The 20010-nt window shown below is 45.9% G+C and overlaps 1 protein-coding gene across 2 annotated transcripts in view; it reads right to left on the reverse strand.

Moving 5' to 3' along the window:
* The window catches only part of PPP1R21 (protein phosphatase 1 regulatory subunit 21), a 1307116-nt gene that overhangs the window by 1200960 nt on the left and 86146 nt on the right, over positions 1–20010 (reverse strand). For both annotated transcript variants that reach the window (XM_069608410.1, XM_069608409.1), the window contains exon 2: positions 12675–12743. In XM_069608410.1, the coding sequence (XP_069464511.1) occupies positions 12675–12743 (69 nt within the window). The remainder of the gene's footprint in view (positions 1–12674; positions 12744–20010) is intronic.

Raw genomic sequence — 20010 nt, forward strand, 5'->3', positions numbered from 1 at the left:
AAAAGTAGTTGGTCTGTTTCCAATACTCCTATTTGTCCCGTCTGTGGTCTAGAAGAGGAAATAATTGTGCACTTTCTATTGTTCTGTGAGGGCTGTAGAGCTATAAGGATCAAGTACTTATTTCCGTTGTTCAAGCTTTTTAATGTTCGCTCCACAGCTGAGGCCTTGGTCTTTTGTAGATCGACAGCCACTTTCAATGGTACTTATTTTACTAGCAAATTTAAACAAAGAGCATGGTTGATTCGCAATCAATTTTATTCTGATTTTAATTGTTTCACTTTCAGCAATTTGTCAATGTATTATATATTTAGCTGTTTTAATTTGACTGGCTGTAGTTCGAATGATTTTAACTTGTTTTTGCATTGTTTGTATTATTATGCTAAAGAGTAACAACAAATAAAGCTGGATTGACTGACTGATATAAAGACCTGCCAGCAAATTAGCACGTTCCTCTTAGTGACTCTGAAGCATTTATCAGTAAACATTGTCCATTCAAGTATCACTAGGTTTAACAACTGCCTTAGAGGCTCCCTCCTATGTGCAAATGAATCTACAAATCATGAATAAATCTCTGCCATCCCAAAAATGACCCCACTTGAATACCATCGTTTAGATAGGGCTATTTCTTAATGGATTCCTGTAGCTTAATCTTGGGTTTAGTACCCCCACTGGAAATTATGTGGCACAACTATTGAACGTCACGCATCTTAAACCTGCATTTTTCCCAGTTATAAAATAAGTCCACTAGTGCTGAGAAGAATCGTTAAAGCTTTGTCAAGTATGGCCTCATGCTCAATGTTGTCCTTACCATAAATGAATATATCTCCTAGGAAATATGAGGACCCACCTGCTCCCTTAAGTAGATGATCATAAACTGTTGAAACACTGACAGCACTGGCAAGGTCAAAGACTAGCCTCTTAAATAGCAAAAGACCATCAGGTGTGATATAGGCAGTTCAGCTCATAGAGCCATCATGTAGTCAAACCAGGTGATAGACACCGGCCATATCCATCATTGTGGAGACTATAGCATTTTCTAAAAGCAGCTCTTGCAAACTGGGAAGCAAATGGCAGTCAGCTATGACATTGGAATCTACTCCTCGGACGTCAACACATAACCTCAAATTGCTTTCAGATATTTGTGTGTTCACAATTAGCAAGCAACAATCTAAACTTTCAGTTGGCACTAGAATGATACAAGTTCCTTTCTAATCTCAATGGGCACATTTCTAACAATAGTTCTACATGGAATGGGCACTGCCTACAGAGCTATCTTGAACATAACACCCTTACGTGAGCCCAATTCTTGCTGGAAATCCTCTGGGTACTTGGTCGTAATGCTCCTGGAGACACACTCGCCACACTTGACATTTAATCCTTTTAACAAGGGTAGAGAATTATTCCCAGTTCCACATGGTGAATCCACCCTAGAATGGGCACTCCCTTTACAGATGCCCAGACTTTGGCTAATGAACTGCATCCCTTGTATTTAAGATTACACTTTACATACCCAGTAATCTCCACTTTACCACATCCATACCCTCCAGGGGCTATGACCACCCTCTTTATTTTACGATTCCTCATTTCTTCACAAAAATCCTAAACACCTCACCTAAAATGTTTCACTTACAGCACAAATAGACCATGACTCTCTTGGGACCATCATCAAATAAGAGGTTACATCCTGGTTTTGTGTGCTCTTCGTTGACCACGTCAACTTGGATCACCAAGGCAAAACAGTCACCTTTAATGTGGGCCATCACTATTCACTAAAATTATCCGTCTTGTTTCATTCAGATACCAAAGCCCAGGGACGTCATTTGGGGGGTCGCCAGAGGTCGCAACTGCGACCTCTGGTGATTCCCTTGCGACCTCTGTGATCTTTTTGCGACCTCTGATTAAGCCTTGCTGCATAATTCTTTTTAAAATAATCAGGGGTCGCGAAAAGATTGCAGAGGTCCTGGAGCTTGCCTTGCGGGCTACCGTGCGTGCGAGTCAGCCTGCCAGTGCCTTCAACCTCTGATTATTTTAAAAAGAATTACAAGGCAAGTCACTGGCGGGCTGAATCGCGTGCACAGCGACTTGCAGGGCAGGCTCCATGATGCCTGCTTGGGGGCGGGCACGGCTCCACTAGGTCTGGAGGCTGGCACGCGAGGTCATGGTTGCCTGGCAACCATGAACTTTGTCCGACCTCGCCTCCGCTATGTTTCCTCCATCGCAGAGGTCATGGAGTTTGCCATGCGGGTTGCCGTGCGCGCGAGTCAACCTGCCAGTGCCTTTCGAACTCTGATTATTTTAAAAAGAATTATGAGGCAAGTCACAGGCGGGCTGAATCGCGCGCGCAGCGACTTGCAGGGCAGGCTCCATGATGCCTGCATGGGGGCGTGCGCGGCTCCACTAGGTCTGGAGGCTGGCACTCGAGGTCATGGTTGCCTGGCAACCATGAATTTTGTCGGGTCTGACCTCGCCTCCGCTATGTTTGTTTCCTGCATTGCCCGGCTTTGATGTCATAGCTAGACACACAGACAGAATACCGGCTGCCGCGCGCACGCAGACCCCCAGCACACCTATTCTCCCTCTCAAACCCCCCCCAAAGTATGTGTCCCCACTGCTGGCTGCTGATGGTGCTGCTGCTGGAGTCCAGGGCGTGGGGGCGAGGGGATGCCCCGGCTGCACCGGCGGAGATCTGGATGCGCGGAGGAGCAGACCACGCGCCCCGAGGAAGACCACTCGAGCGACCCCTGCAGAAACCCCTCCTGCCACAGAGCCCGGAGGAGCACTGCGACCAATCCTGCTACAGAGTGGCTCCTGGGGAGCCCTGCAACCCAGCCTGCTACAGAGCCCTGGGGGAGCCGTGTGGGGTCTACACTCCCAGCTGCGTGTGGGGCTGCGCTGCATCGGCCGGGCCAAGGAGAAGTTACCGCTGCAAGCACTGATGCACAGCAAGGGGGTCTGCCGGAACCACACTGCATCCGAGCAAGGTGAGGGCTGCATGCAGTGCGCACTGTTGGTACCACGGTTACTGTAGCACAGCGTGCAAGAGAGTGCGTGTTTTGTCTCCGAGTATCAGCCACTGTTGAGAACAGCCCACTGGAGAATCTGCATAGTGCCACAATAACGAGAGAGACAGCATTACAGCGCGACCAGGAAAGCAATATCAGCAGACGAAGGACCACACTGCGGTACCGGAGTGGGTCTTTCTGCATTGTAATGAAGTACTCCAAAAGACCTACAACTGTGGTGAGTAGCAACATTTGGTTTAGGGAGTCTCGTGCTCTTGTACTATGATCCCGCCTAAGTGAACATTATTCTCTGCCTTGTGCTTTACCCTTCGTTTAGGAAGCAAGGCAGCAGGGGGGACTGTGTAGGAATTCTAAAAGTGCTGGGCAGCTTCGCAGTATTTCCTCAGGCACCTTCTCTCCCCAATCCTGTAATTTGTCACTCCTGACAGGCACAAATATCGCTTTCACATCTGCAGGCTTGAGTGTATAGCAAAGACGTCCCTCTGCTCCTGTCCAGGTGGCAATAGGATTTTAGTGGTTTCCATTTAGCAAGAGTCAAAGGCGCTGTTTTTGTCCCTGGATCTTTGATATGCACATGTTTTGTTTCAAAGTTACTGCAAAGTTAGTGCAAGTGCTTTTCACTTCCACGCGCCTTTTGTCTTGTCTTCTTTGGAGCCAGGAAACGGTGTCCTGCAGGCATGAGGCACAAGCAGTGCTTAAGTGCTATATATTAAAGCATCATTATCGTTTGGCCTTGGACATCTGCTTGCAATCACAGTGATTTGGTAATATGGGCCAATACGCACTGATATTAACGATACATATGGTGATCCATTCTTGTATGAAATGTACATCAATTTACAGGGTTATCGTGACCATATTGTTCGTAGTGTACTTAGAAACAATGCTATGTGTGGCCACTTCCTGTGATGGCACGTGGGGGCGTGGTCAAATGGCATCACTTCATGTGATGTCACGTGGGGCGTGGTCAAATGACATCACTTCCTGTGATGTCACTCTTGGGGGCGTGACATTGTGATGTCACTTCAGCGACCCCTGGCATTTTGGTGAAATGACGTCCCTGCCAAAGCCTTGCAAAGTCACCCCCTTTTTCCACAATTAGAACAAACCTTATTCAGGGCAGTGTATTGCTAGCCATTAGCTAAATGGTATGGGCTGCCACAACTGGAACAACTCCCCTTACTCACGAGAGTAAACTCACCCTGCTATTGAACACTCCGTTTGTTAGGTCTGTGACGGGGCAGCACTGTGGAGGGCAGATACCAATCATATTGTGATTCACTGGACTCCTCTTCAGGATTCCCAAATAACCAAATGTACATAAACACCATTAAATACCAAGCCTGAAGGTTTGAGAATGCTAGCTGCTCCCACTAGCCAGAATCACTCTAACACGCAATAGGAAAGAGTTTGCTTCAAGCAAACGAAACACAGTAGCAAGCTAAACAATGACTTGGCTACTTTGTTTCCTTGGTCGACACTGATGGATAAAAAAACAGAAAGCTCTCTGAAAGACACGGTATAACATTGCATCAGTCCTTTGTCAGTTTACACAAGAACAAATGCCTGTGAAAGAAAAATGTATAGCGCATTGTCCTCTCGCTCCGGCAAACATTCCAGAATAAACAATGGTGCAAATTCTGTGACACACACACTCAGTAAAGCAAGCCAGAAACTATACATTCCCGAAGCTTACTGGATGGTTTATACATAGACAAATAAACAAATGCTGCATTCCTGGACAGGCGCCAAAGAAAGGAGGCACCCTCCGTGGAGATGGAGGAGAGCCAGCTTGCTGTAGAGCCAGTATGAAATCCCAAATTGTGGTTGGCCCTTACATTTTAGGCCAGCCAAAAGATATCCCCGGATCAGAAGCACATGGCCCATTCAGGGAACAGCACAAACCCACAAGTGCAAATTATACCCAGATGCCTATAATAGAGGAGGAGTAGCAAACCATTATAATTCAGGTCTACCCAGCCAGAGTTTGTAAGTCTTGCAGAGAGCTGCAGGGAAGGCAGATCATGGGGACACCACTTAATGAGACCGAGCAGTGGAACAGCAGACCTGGCCAGAGGAGAGCAGCAGACTCTGGGAGACCTGCTGCAAAGAGGGTCCATTTGAAGATGAGAATGCCATGGAGGAGTGCTTCAGGGAGGAAGCCATGGTGAGAGGTAAGATTAGAGAAGCATGGGAAAGTATAAGTGGATTGGGACTGCTAGAAAAAGCGTCAGCAGAGAATAAGAGTACCAGCTTGAAGAATGAGACAAGGGCTAACATCTGGAAAGAGAGAGAAAGGATTAGAAGGAATACTTGAAGTATACAGAGTTATTTAGGAAGCAAGTTAGAAAGGGTTCCAGCCCAGAGAGTGAAACAAGAGGTTTCATCTGGGAAGCAAGAGAGAAAGCGAATCAGAAGGAGAATTTGAATTGTACAAGCAAGTGAAGAGGATATTATTTGGGAACAGACTGAGAAGGGCACTGGCTTGGTGAGTGCAGTAAGAGGTATCATTTGGGAAGAGAAAGGAACAAAAGATGGGGACGTTGAATAAACGGATTGTAAGAATATGTGGAAGAGAAAGATTAGAGCGTCTAATAGTGGGGAATACCAACTATAGGGGAAAAGGTATTAGATGAGAAAAACTGAAGGAGACAAGACAAAAACAGTATAAGAGAACGGGATGAAGGCAGAACGTCAGAGACCAACACAAGAGAATGAGAGATTTGACCAAGTAGGAAGGGGTTCCTCGGGACCATGTGTGTCTAAGGAAGAGTAGAGAAGTGGGTGGAGGTACGAGATGGCAATGCCATGCCAGGGTGCAGGAAGGAGAGAATAGGAAGAGTGTGGAGAAGGCAGGCCTGAAAAAGGTATCCAGCGAAGAAGTGGGCAGCACACGCTTCTCAATCAAACACCACCAGGGCCAGTGAGGCCTCCAGACCAGAGGAACATGAATGCTCAGTGAATAAGACACTCTCGTCATAGACTCTTGGGAAAACTTTCAGAAAGAACCCTAGACTGCAGTAGACCACTGAAATACCAAATTTAACGAAATTCATTGGTCCATGGCGAACAACTTTCTACAGAAAAAAGGAGGGTGTAGAGAATAGACCACCCACCCGGTGCTTGCCGTGGGAGAGTCACCCTCTTTGAGGATACAAGATTTTCTATAACTTTGTTTTGGGACACAAACACCTTTTGAAACATGCACTTTGGTTACCACAGATTTTGATTTCTCATTGAAATTTTCGAAACCAGTACAATTCACGGAGGAAGTCCTTTGGTGCATGAGGGGGAAGTCCCTATTCCTTTGGGATCTCTCCATTAGGAACCCCATTTAAACTGCACCCCTACTTTGACACAGCCTTCTCAAACCTTTAACTTTTGGCCAATCTTATCACTGGATCCCCTTAGCATTAGACAGTTTATGTTTCAATTGTAAACCACTTGAAACGTACCTTTTGTCCATCTCTCAATTCCTGTAACACCAAAGACATGGTGGCAAGATCACCCTGAGGCCTAGCCACAGATCCTAACGATGCACACCTCATGTAACACTGCACACACAGTATTTCCCATTGCTTGCCATCGCCTTAATGTTGACTCGAGCTGCCTTAATCCATTGGGCTATGTAAATGATGGAGGGACATTCTGGATTGGCACACTTCACGCTATCAATCTTATTATATGTATGAATTAGTATTTGTTCAAAGAGAATTTGGTCCTAGATACTATGTTCAAAATCACAGCGTGAAGTCAATCTTCTGTGTGCTATCAATTGACTTCTCTGCATGTGGCTTTCTTGAATAAAAGTTGAACATCTTCATTGCTACATGCATCGCTGCATCACAGTATAGGGATCCTTCCCCTTCCTCCTTTTAACCATCTTGCAGAGTTTTCATAATCCTCCTTCATGGGATGAAACTTGTCCCGATCTCGACCATCCCGAAATGCCTCAAGCAGTTCTCTCCATAAATTCCACTTCGTGCTTGGTGAACTAGTAGAAGCCAAAAGGACGGGGAAGCAACTACTACCAGTGCCTAAGCCCTTCAGGGCTTTACTTCCACAACGCCATCCCCGTCCATGAGAAGTAGAAATGTCCTTCCAGTTAAAGATGTTGCTTAGAACAGCAAAGCAAGAAAATAAGTCAAGACAGAAAAGATAGATAACAGTGATAGGAATCCTAGAAATAATGATCATGACTTTGGTAATGGAATAAGGCACAGACTAAGCCAGATGTTGGAGTGGAGAGATGAATATAGCTTGTGCAGAGAAATGCTACAAATGTAGGTATCCCATATTAGAGCATGTGTGAAAGTCACCAATCCATAGGTAAAGAAGCATCATTTCCAAAGTGGACACAAAACGCTTCTATCACTTCTGGACAACAACAAAGCGGTCTTCTTGCACAGTATAATGTTATGTCCAACACAGTGCACAAGCAGATGTTTGTAAAAAAGGAAATATGAAGTTACCCTCCCCAGAAAAAAATAAAAAGTGCATTTGTAGCAGTGAATGGCCTGCCTGAAATGAACTAGCAGAGCCAACACAGCATATATGCAGCATTTACAAACCTCAGGAGCGTACAGTGATGCAGGCAAACATGCCATGAAAGCAAGAGCAGCTTGGAATGAACGCACCATGTGCGCGTGCAACAACACACCGACAAAGGGGGCGTCCCTTGCATTCTCAACCTATAGAAATAGTCATCAAAGGGAGCGTGTGGCCTGCGAAACAGTAGAGCAAGTGTAGAGAGAAGCACTGATGTGTTCAATATAAACTGTAACACAATCCCCCACCTCCACCTGTACGTCCTTACTGTCTTTGGCGGCTGATGGACTAAGCCATATTTATTGAAAACAAGGTATTCACCCGAGAGGCTTTATCTGCGCTAGCAAAACACTAACGATAGAGCAAACCTGGACCACCCAGGGAGTGGGTGAGTAAGGTGGTGGCTCTCAGGCGCTCGGAGAATGCCGAAAGCCTGCAGGACAACCAGGGGATGAAAGAACCGCCCATCAGAGGAACGGCAGGATGGAGAATACCACACCATGCAACTACTCAGTCCACAAGCCTCCTAGCAAACAAGTATTGGCAATGCCAACAGTTTGGGCTTTTGTGTAAGCGTGGGAAGGGCATGTGCCAGGCACTGCCATAGTGGTATTAACTGGCTATTGATGGCAGCAGAAGCAAAACAGTGCGAGTACCTGGGCATCCAATATCAGCTAACACACAAAGGACCAAAAAGGGCAACAGAACCCTATACAAAAGCCTCACAATCTAAACACACAAGATGCATAGGTCCACCACACTTACCTATACATTTAAAAGTGCTAACATATAGCCTGTATATCCCTCCAACCATCCCCAACTGACCCTACAGGTGTAGGCTGTCCCTAGAGAGAGCAGATTCATTAATTCATTTATCTGTTCATTTGTTTTTTTATAATGCGCCTAATACCATACCGAAGTTCGGTATCCAAGCGCGGATCTGGGATTCGAATCTCTGTTGCTCTGCATGGTCTTGCTTCCAGGACCAGCACGTTGCCCCTGTGCTATCCTCCTGTTACACTCACCAGATATCCCCGGGGGCGTCTGGAAGGCTCTGAGATCTGGAACCCTGGATGCTTAGTTGCCCAGTGCTGAATAATGAATCTTAGTTATTTGTAGGGTGAACTATCTGTCCTGCGTTTCTTGTGCAGGGTTGCTTGACTTTTGTTGGCGAGCTGCCAGAGTTACTTCACTGGTGCAGTACGCCTCCTTGGGCCCAGGCCTGCTGCGACCGCGAATCTGCTGGTAGGCAGGTAGGTTTGTTAATTGTAAGTCTTTGTTCTGTTTATGGTGGGAATGTCTTTATCTCCTCCTTTTCGGGTGCGAAGGTCTTGATGCTGGCGTGCCGGATGGAGAGGCACGTTTCTAGGTAAGAGAAAGCGTGAAGTGCAGCGCCTTTATTGTCTTTTGAAGCTAACCTGTGTTTTCTTCTTCTTCTCCTCACAGGCCGCTGTGGTGCTGCAAGTGGATGAGAGAGCGATGAAAAACAGTCCCCCGGAATCCGTTAAAGTAGTACAGCGCTGTGCGGTTGTATAATATTGAAAGCGAACCTGAATATGTCTCTTTTCCTTTGCAGATGTTGCCGTGGTGCTCCGGATGGAAGCGTGGCGTAGCGCGATGGAATTCAGTTAAGACTGATGGAATTCGATGTTTTGGAAGCGAGCGTTCTAATATTGTTTTTCCCTTTCTCTTTTTTGCAGGTCGCAATGTTCGAACAGCAGCTTTGGTAGCGGTTCGCCGGAAGTCCTCAAGCTAGTATTCACAGGTGAATGATGTTTCTCCTTCTCTCGGTTTCCACAGATTGCAGCCCAATTGAGATGCTGAGTGCTGGATGGTGTTTTCTCAGGTAAAACAGAATAATCTTGTTCTTGTTCTTGCAGGATTACAGGAAGATGCTGAAGACCAGGAGCTGGACACGGTGAGCGTCACGCTGCTAGTTGCAGAATAACACAAAGCATGTTCTGCAGTCAGGGTGTGGTTTATATAGCCCAGGTAAAGTAGTACCAGGAAAGTAGTTCCAGGCCTGCCACACCCAAAACACTAGACCGCATGGCTTGGTTCTTAGAACTAGACTGTGTGGGTGCTTCCATGTTGGATTTAAAGGCCCATATACATAAATGGGACTTAGTTTGAACAGCCCTTCTTTCCTACATATGAGCCTGATGCCAAAGGCGCCAGGACTGGCTCCAGGAGCCCTTTTGCAGTGGTTTTAAGGCCCTCAGGGTTCTCGTGGGAGCCTGCTTGTGGCACAACTTGTGCCCCCTCACAGTGGTCATGACACCTCCGTTCACAAATGGGCCGCCTGTTCAGGGTGAGGGGACAGAGAAGAGACTGGCACAACTTCAAATTAAGCACTGTTTGCAATAGTGTATTGTAAGGGTGCGGAAGTAGACACGGGACACAGAGGTGACATGCTTGTCGGCATACACTAATTATATAGAAAGTAAGGAAAAAACACTTACTGCTCCTATAACTAAGAGTGGTAATTAAGGATAGTATCAGAATGGCAGTGAAAAGATAGTCCACTGTGGGATCTATGTAATCACTGCGACCCTCACAATTGCGACAGCTGAAAATGGTGACTTTTTTTTAAGCCCCTTTACGCCACATATATATGCATATTAATATTATATCCTATACACCCGCCATTTTCGCCCTTCATAATTGTGAGGGTGACATTTTTGCCCATTACCTCCACTGTGCTATGTCCCAAACCTATTTCCGTACCTCGCACTTCAAAAGAAAACTACTACACCCTGACCCCAGAAAGGTGGTTCCTTCCTTCTGGATGGTTTTTCGAAGTTCTTGACTGTTGGGGGAAATCTTCCTCTTTCCCTGTCCATCACTAGGCCTTCGAATTTAGTTTTCTAAAGATGGAGGGGGAGGTCTCCCTTTCCCAGGTCTTCTTAGACAACTGTTTATAGTTCCACAAAGATGGAAGAAAATATCTCCCTTCCCTAAGCCATTCCCAAGCTCTCTTAATATTGCCAATGATGTCCGTGCTTTTGCCAGAGGATCTCTCTCTGTCCCCTTGGTCTTCTCTTTCCATTATGTGGGTCTCAGATTCCTTTCCCAAGCTTATAATTTCTCTCACTCAGACCAGGCTCACTATCCAGCCAGGCCTGGTTTCGCATGTACAATTCTTCAATCCTTTCAGCATTTGGGTCCCAGACTCCTTTCTTAGGCTTTTAATGTCTCACTCAGGCCCGGTTCACTAACCTGCCAGGCACGGTTTGACCATAACACTCTCTGGAATTCTTCCAAGTACTGGTACGAGGAAGATGGCGACTCTTGCACTCAGATTGACGGTCTTCAACAATTGGTTTTATCCAGGATCTCTCTTTTGTACAGACTTAGTTCAACCCCACCCCTCATGGCCTCAACACGCTCTTCGCTCGGTCCCCTGCTTCGTAGAGCAATTCCCCATTCATTAACACAGTTCCCTTTATATATTCTTTCAACCCCGGGGTCTTGCTCCTTACCCCTGCACCATGGGTTGCTTCTCTCTCTGGCTTTTAGCTTCTCTGGGCTTCTCTCACCCCTAAAAGATGTGCAGCAGTTCCACAGCCCTAGGTCCCTCACAGGGACAACAGTACCTTCTTCTGCTCTCAAGCATGCCGCCGGACACCTGCTTCTCCCACTGTGGTCTCAGTGTGTCAGCGGCGTGTTCCACTGAGACAAGCCTGCTGCCAGCTTCTCCAGGTTTATATCTGCCCTGGAAGTCATGCGGCGGTTCCCCAGCCCTGGGTCCCTCACAGGTATAACAGTACCTCCGTACGCTCTCTGCATGGCGGCTCATGGTTCCTCCAGGGAGGATCAGGCCATGAGGAAAGTCCTTCCTCTCTTTTCATCTTTGGCTGGCACATGTGAGAGCTAGTATGTTCAATTTGGTGCGGCGACGGGCTCTTCACTCCTCTTTTTTCTTCCTCATTTCAGTATCTACAGGGCCATGCATTTCTAAGTTTTCCTTACTCGTCCTCATTACAATATGGGGTTTCTCTTACCCATAGACAGATCTACCCTGCATAAAGTAACTATGAGTAGAAAGAGAAGGTAAAGAGGATGGGAGTGTTTTGGCCCTAACAGCGTAGGGGGTGTGTGGTTTTGGGGGCAGAGTGGTAATTGTTATACCACGTTCTCCCTCGATAGTCTTCACCTCTCCCACAGAGAGGGGATCATCCCACTGAGTATTACCCCCAGGGGGGCTATCAGGTAGCGGCCTCACCTCCCTGGTCCCATGGGAAGGTTCCCCCTCTGGGGGAGAAGTGATGGCACTGAGGGATTTGTCACAGTATACAAAAAAATAAATAGAAATGCAGAAAAGAGAGAAATCCGGATGGTGAGCTCAAGTGGAATGAAATACACTTTAATGCCCCACTCCACTTATCTGCTCTGAAACAAAGTAAAAACATGCATTTGTCCCGGGTGTCCAATGAATAGCTGAATATCCCATTATTCCTACAGTCAACCGGTTTCAATGGGTTACTCTATTTCTTTCATTCCACTTTCCTGAGGATCCAACATATAATTCCATTGCAAATTTCATACAACCCAACTGGTGACAGTTTCGATGGCTTGGGCAACTGTATCTCTGGTCCAGTTCCCCTGAATACAAAGCCGCTAACTCCCAATACTAGTTGGCTGTATTCAATTCGATCTATGAATTGCGGATAGCGGCCATCTGGGTTCAGGGTGTTTACTTCACCTCTTCATAGTTTTTCATGGAACGTTGGTTGTATCGGTTCTGCCTCCTGATCCCCGGGAACCAGGCTTTGAAGTATATTTTGTCACCCACAGGTGACAAAATATACCAATACGAACATAATAAAAGGCCTGCAGCGTGCAACCCATATAGCTAGCAAGAGCATGCTCAGACTGAAGAGAGTGCCTTTGAGGCAAATAGTACCCCACTATATTTCCCCTAACACAAACTTGAAGTGGTCTAAACCAATATAACCCATCAGTGGGACAGCGTGGATGTGAAAAAAAGACTCCAATCCCCACCCACTGAGATGGCAAAACATTCTTCTTGAACTAAAGTACAGGTCAGTTTGCTACTCTTTACAACAAACAAAATGAAACATTAAAAATAAGAGAAAATACCTTCACAGCAGCAGAACTTGCTTGTTCATCCACAACTGCTTTCTTTAGCACTTGATTCTGGGCTCGAAGCTGAAACAGAACATCCATTAGATGAACACCTTCAAAACATGCAAATAGAAGCTACAGTGGACTCTGGCAAGACACAAGGAGAGGAGAAAAGTATTTGTGGGTGCCGTTTATGTAGCGTTTTATTATCAAACATGCCCAGTACTATGGCATTATGACACTCAAGGTACCTTTGTCACCAGTTCTGCTTCTACGCTGTTCATGTTGAGATTTTTGCAGGAACCGTCTTTAACTTGAGTAATACAATTTTTTTTAAAAAACATTGGGCGACACACCTTTGACAAAGCCAATGTGCCTTAACCGTGACACTGAGCTGCCCCTCCATGGCCCTGCACCTTGCTAAACCGCTCCTTACAATAAATATTCTAAACCACGCTAAGCCGAAAGCTGTGTCCACAAGCAGGTAGAGGTTTCCGAAGAGTTCAAATACATACAAACAAGGCTGGGATGTACATTTCTTTGAACAAGCAATGTAGATCTTTAAAAAAGCAGTTTCGTGAAACTGGCAAATGTCCAACAGTATGTGGAATATCGATCACCTTACACAAACAAAGTCACGAGGTTCCAAAGAAATGCCCAAACTATCCGTCATCACCTTCTGCTTTAAACTAGGAGTAGGAGACGTTGCTGGAGTCAGTGTTTGCCGATAAGAGTACATGCATCAGTATAAGTCATACCACAGATGGTAGATTATTTAGACAGTGGACTCAAATGGGCTGACCCTTGAGCAAGATTAATTAGGCTGCAGCTTTTTAAAAATAAATCTCTATTAGAATACGTGGTGTGGCACACAGCCTGCACATTAAGCAACAGAACGTATGATTATGGTATTTATGGAGGGCAGACCTAGCTTCGAGAAGCAGCCGAGCGCTTTACATAGGTATACAACAATACAGATACACAACGGAGCATTTTTTAGTGGTAAGAACAGATATATCGCAGGGGGTAGAATACAGAGGGGCACAGATGAGGGGTACAGCTGTACAGAGTGGCGGGGAGGAGAGGGGCAGACGGCGTCTAGCGAGGCAGGTGACGCGGGAGCAACCAGATGACCTAGGATTTGAGGAGGAGAGACTCCTTGAAGGGGTGGGTCTTGAGTTCTTTTCTGAATTGTAAGAGCGTCGTGGGGGAGAGTCTGATGCCGACAGAGAGAAAGTTCCATAGTTTTGGGGGGTACGTAGAGAAAGACAATACATGAAAGCGGACTTCAATACATAATATTCACACTTCATTTCAATAAGATTCGTCACCTTTTACTTATCACCTGATGGGGAGAACCACACATTAATGAACTATGCAATAACAAAACCCACAATGAACGGTGGGTCACCCGTGAGATGAGAGGATAGGATGTTTTGATGGTAGATCAGCCTATATTGGCTGAGAATCACTGCGCAGCGTACACTTCGATCACTGAGTTAGATGTAATGTGAAACAGGAATTACTGCAAAGAAAATACTTGAGTGTTTCCATGGGGATCAGTGTCTGGTGTTATAAGCAGGCTGTACTCATGGTTTACCAAGCCAATGGCATACTAGCTCCGTCATCCCTATTAATTTCCTGCTGTATTATGTTCCTTTCGATAGTTCAACCGTGCATCTCAGCAAGGCATGCACATACAGTGGGCAGGGGGTGAGGGTTAGGGTATTAGAAATTCAATGCATAGTGTCAGGGTGCAGAGGTGAGGCTCGGGCACAATGTTTGGGCAGAAACCTTTATTATTCAAGAATGGTCTGGAAAATGCCCAGCTATCCCTAAAACTAGGAGGGGTTGCCTTACCTCAAAGGAAATTGCCAGAACATCCAAAACTATAAAGTCCGTCACTGTTATGTTTCAAAAAGCTTACCTCTGTCCCCAACACTAATAACTTAAGCCACCTGTGTGAAGATGATCTCTTCCCAAAGTAACAGAAAAGTTCCCAGTCCCTCAGGTAATCAAAACAGGTGAAAATAAAGAAATGTTCACAAATGTAGTACTCCAAGCCTAGGGTCGTAATCCTTTGCCCCTGGATTCCTTTTTGTACTACTTTTGCTGCTTCTGGGTCTCTCAGGCCTGTATTTTCTTAAGCAAATGTCAATGGGTAGTTCACAAGAATATGCTTCTTAGATTTCTTTTATTTTATCTGAACAACTTGGCATACTCCTACCAAGCGTAGGATCCCTTTTAACCAATTACTTTCCTCTCCTTTTGGGTGTGGCTCCCAGACTCACAGTACTCCGAACGGCTTGGCTCACTCTCCTGACAAGCACATGTCCTCTCATGGACAGCCTTTCTTTGGGTGCGGGTCCAAGACTCGCAATATTCTAAATAACCTTGTTTCTGTTTAGGCACGAGTCCCAGACTCATAATATTCAGCACTGCTTGGTTTACTCTCCTGCAAAGCAATTGTCCTCTTGTGGGTGCGGGTCCCAGACTCGCAATATTCTAAATAACCTCGTTTCTGTTTAGGCACGAGTCCCAGACTCATAATATTCAGCACTGCTTGGTTTACCCTCCTGCAAAGCAATTGTCCTCTTGTGGGTGCGGGTCCAAGACTCGCAATATTCTAAATGACCTCGTTTCTGTTTAGACACGAGTCCCAGACTCATAATATTCAGCACTGCTTGGTTTACTCTCCTGCAAAGCAATTGTCCTCTTGTGGGTGCGGGTCCCAGACTCGCAATATTCTAAATAACCTTGTTTCTGTTTAGGCACGAGTCCCAGACTCATAATATTCAGCACTGCTTGGTTTACTCTCCTGCAAAGCAATTGTCCTCTTGTGGGTGCGGGTCCCAGACTCGCAATATTCTGAATAGCTCCGTTTCTCATATCGGTGCGAATCACAGACTCGCACTTCATTCCCTGGGTCCCAGACCCTCTTATTTCAGCTTTTGCCTTCGCCCCTCCGCCCCCCTTGCTTCCCCGGACCTAACCGAATTACCGGTTTGCTTCTTCCTTGCAGGTACCAGCGTTTTCTGAGCAGCTGCTTCATCTCTCGAGGCTCCGGTCACGTTCGGGGCTCTCGCACGGTCTGCAGCAACTCTGGGGATGTCTGCTTCTCCCCGGCAGTGCGTCCTCTCTCTGACGCTTTGCCGGTGCCTGGGATGCCTGGAGGTTTCACTCTGCAGCAGCCCAAGCAGTCCTTCCTTCCCAGACTATGTCCATGTTCTCCTCCCCTGCTCACAGCCTCCCCTCTGCTGGCTCTCATCGACTGGGCCGGTACACGGCTCACCAGATTCCTTTGGGCCAATCACATACCGTGAGAAGCTAGAGCATTCACTCTGCTTCGCCAGAGTGATGCGAGCAGAATGCTCACAAGGGCTAGTAGGACCACCTCTCTCTTTCATTGTTATATTTGCCTTTCATATTCATGTTTCCTCCGCTTTGCCCTGGGGGCGCTATGAAACACAATTTACTTGATGTATAAGTGCCTTGCAAATGCACAATAAACAAAATTAAAAAGGATGTGGTCTCCTGATCATCTTCTTCTCAGTACCCCAAATAGAACCATATGCAGCATACTTGGTACTCTCTGAGGTTTTACCGTGGTCAAGTAGATTAGGTTGGCTAAGTTGACAATAGCACATATAGACCCTATCAAAAGAAGGGGAGGGAGGATTTAGCATTGGAGAAGTGTGTAGGTGTATTGGCATGGGAGAATACCACGTTCTCTCGGTATGATCGTCCATAATACCATAAGGGGCTTCCTCTCCCAAGTGATACTCCCTCTGTGCACCGCCCCCAGGGGGACCATTGTACTGTGGATGCCCTGCCGTGGCCCCATGGGAAAGGCCCTCTCCCCCCGGGGAGAAGGGTCAACATCCTCAGATTTGTCACAATAGCCAGTAAGGGTTTGGCAAGAAATATGCCTTGGGCAAGTTAATCCATGAACCCATACAAGGATTTAGCGGGGTGCATAATTTCTCTTATTCATGGTTTTTTCTAGAGCTCCTACTATGCCTGCCCAAAAATGTGAAACCTACGGGCGTGGTAGGGAATGATGGGTCTTTCTTGAGTTGCATAAGTGCAGTAACAATATGCCGTGTGACGGGTATTGTTAGCAATTGTTTAAGCCTAGCATGAATTTTGAGACATCTTCACTTGGAGATTATTCCCCACTCTCCACCAATGAACATCCCCCAAATGTCCAATTCCCACAGTCCCAGGAATGACTGCTCAGCATACACCACACTATATGAAGTGGAGACGACATGGGGACCTGCAGTGGTAAAGCTGAGAAAGGACAGGCAAGGTACACTTTCTATGGTTGTCAGAAAACAGTTTTACTGTTATTATTTACAAGGATGTGATAGGTGGAATATCTATGGGAAATAGCTCATTCTCCATTTTAAAGAACCCTGCTAAGAAAAACAGTGTCAATGATGAGCTAAAATAAAGGGGTTTCCGGCACTGGTGGTCCACACCTTGCGCATTCAAAAGCATCAAATTCCAAACTTCAACTTTTTAAAGAGGTTGCTTCCCCTCAGGACAGCCTATTTTACAGGTTAATGTTAACATGAACTAGCCAACAGAAGAGTTCAACCCAAACTTACTTTGTCCTTAGAATCCTGGCTACCCTTGACGAATAACATAAATGTTCCAACAGTGGCCAACTCGAGAGTCTGTCCAAACACTGTGTCAACCCTTCTCCCCTAGAGGGAGAACTTTCTCATGGGGCCAGGGCGGTGCGTCCACAGTACAATAGCCCCGTGGGGTGGTGTACAGAGGGAGGATCACATGGGGTAGGAATCTCTATGGGATTGGGGACGACCATCATCAGAGAACGCGGTATGACCACGCCTCAATACACTCAACCCCTTCTTCAACCCTAAATCCGCCTTCCCCCTCTCTAGATAGAGTTAATGTATTTTGTTGTCAAGTCAATCAAACCAACAGACATGACAAGACTGAGAGACCAGAAAATACAAAGTGCTATAAATATCATTTCGAAACTGGTACTGTAAAGATGATGACCGGGATGTTAGAGAATCACTCTGGAGAAGCAGAGTGAGTGGTCTAGCTTCTTGCCACAACTGATTGGTCCAAAGGAGTACAACAATCCCATGGGAGTTTTAAAACAGTCAGCTGGGATAAGAAAGAGCGGTCCTCTGAGGAGGAACATCGGGAACTGTGCAGCAAAGCAGCAGAGACTAAACGCAAGGAAAGCGGTAGCGAGAGGAAAGGGAGAACAGAGCGTGGTCCACGAGGAGCAGACACCTCGGGTTGCCGCCGAGTGAATCCTCTCGACGTCCCAGGCCCCAGCTAAGTTCGTGAGAGGAGAACGTGCAGCTGGGAAGCGTTGGAAGGCTGCAGAGCCGCTGCAGATCCTGCTGGAAGCCTGAATGCTACCGGAGCATTTCAAACGGACGCAGCTGCCCGGGAACCGCCAATACCTGCGAGAACGAAGGAAACAGGTCCAGGAGGTGCAGGAGATCCGGGCAAGCAACTGGAAGAATATAAAGCTGGAAGCAGAGGGTCTGGGACCCTGAATCAGTTGCATTCTTAGCAGGAGAGTGAACCAAGGAGAAATAACGCAGAGGTGCAAGTCTGGGATCCGCACCCTAACAGGTCGAGTATAGGAGGGTCGGGGACCCCGATTGCAAGTGAAGCTGTCGGAAGAGTTGTATGTTTGGCAGGAGAGTGAACCAAGCAGATAGAACACGTCGGTGCGAGTCTGGGACCTGCAGTCATATGAGAAGAAGGGGGTCTGGGACACTGCGAGAAAATGACAGTCAATAATTCTTATTCTCCCAATTAGCGGCATACACAATGGCTATGCAGACCTGTTGCCTATCTAATAAGTCAACCAAAATAACAAATGGACCATTATGATCAGCAGCAACTTTTATTACCTCTAGAGGAACTCCAATGGTCATCCATGTCAACACCAGCTGGGATTTGTAAAACATGAAGCGCCAACATCTGACTCCCTCTTATTTACTCAGTTTTGCGAGTTCAGCAGTGATCGGGTGGGTCTCTTGAAATATTGCAGTATGAACACCATGTTGGCACAGGAACGAGCCAACACAGAACCTTTTTGTGACATAGAACATTTGTGACTTAAATTGTTCCACAATGTTCAGCTCACCCAGCCCAACCTGATGTAATGACCTACCCTGAAGATCCCCACCTTCTGGCATGAGAAGCGTTTATAGTGCTAACACATCCATCATACACCACCCCAACAAGGACCAAAACACCACTATTCCCAGTATTGAAACCATATCCAGCTTGTACTGAAATAGATACCCACGCAGAAGAAATGTAATCCTCTCACTAGTCAAGCAACTGGATATATTAACCAGTGTGTAAAAATTAACCCACCTGGACAGTTAGCAAAGATGCCAACCACATAAAGGCACTTGCACACTACATTGTGACACACTACATTGTGACCCATATCATGTATCTTAGGTCACAGGGGCATGTATTCAAATAATAAGGTAAAGGCTTATAAATGAGGTGCCATTTGACAAATCTACACTTAATTTAGGAAATTGATAATATATTTAGACATGATTGTTTTTACGAAGTTTGGTGGGATTTTGTGAAGAGGGGGCAAAATTAGAGGGGGGGTCCCAAAATAATGTAAAGGTTTATAAATGAGGTGCCATTTGACGAATCTACACTACATCTGTCAAACTGATAATAGATCTAGATATACATGTTTTTGCGAAGTTTCGTGGGATTATGTCAAGAGGGAGCAAAATTAGAGTGGGGTCCTAAAATATTGTAAAGGCTTATAAATGTGGTGTCATTTGACAAATCTACACAAAGGTTTGCAAAACGATTATAGATCTAGATATATATGTTGTTAGGCAGAAACCTGTGCAGTTCCCTTAGGGACCACTGCAAAAAGTTTAAGACTACAGGTGTTGGCAGTAAACCCAATTGGTAGCAGTCTGCACCACCCAGATTTACCTGGTAGCTGTGGCTGAACAGTCAGACTTCTCTCAAGAAGAATTAGGCAGTATATAGAGTATACACAATAGGGCTAAAAATACAGTAGCACAAGCAAACACTGACCAGAGCTTTGGTATAAAAGTATATAATCATTTATCTAAAAGACACACTTGTAAAAATACACTGGCACGAATATGTCAAGCAAGTTCAAACACAGTCACTAGAAATATATACGCCTCCCTAATTAATTATTTGACAAGTCTAGGTTAAGACACCACTTATTTAGCAAAACAGAGGTGAGCGCGTAACCATAGATGGCACTCCAATAATTATTTAGAAAGGGAGAGAAAAGGCAGAAATAGGAAAACCACACAATACCAACACTTTT

This window comes from Ambystoma mexicanum, chromosome 4q, assembly GCF_040938575.1.
Source record: "Ambystoma mexicanum isolate Mex_15411 chromosome 4q, UKY_AmexF1_1, whole genome shotgun sequence".
Lineage (NCBI taxonomy): Eukaryota > Metazoa > Chordata > Amphibia > Caudata > Ambystomatidae > Ambystoma > Ambystoma mexicanum.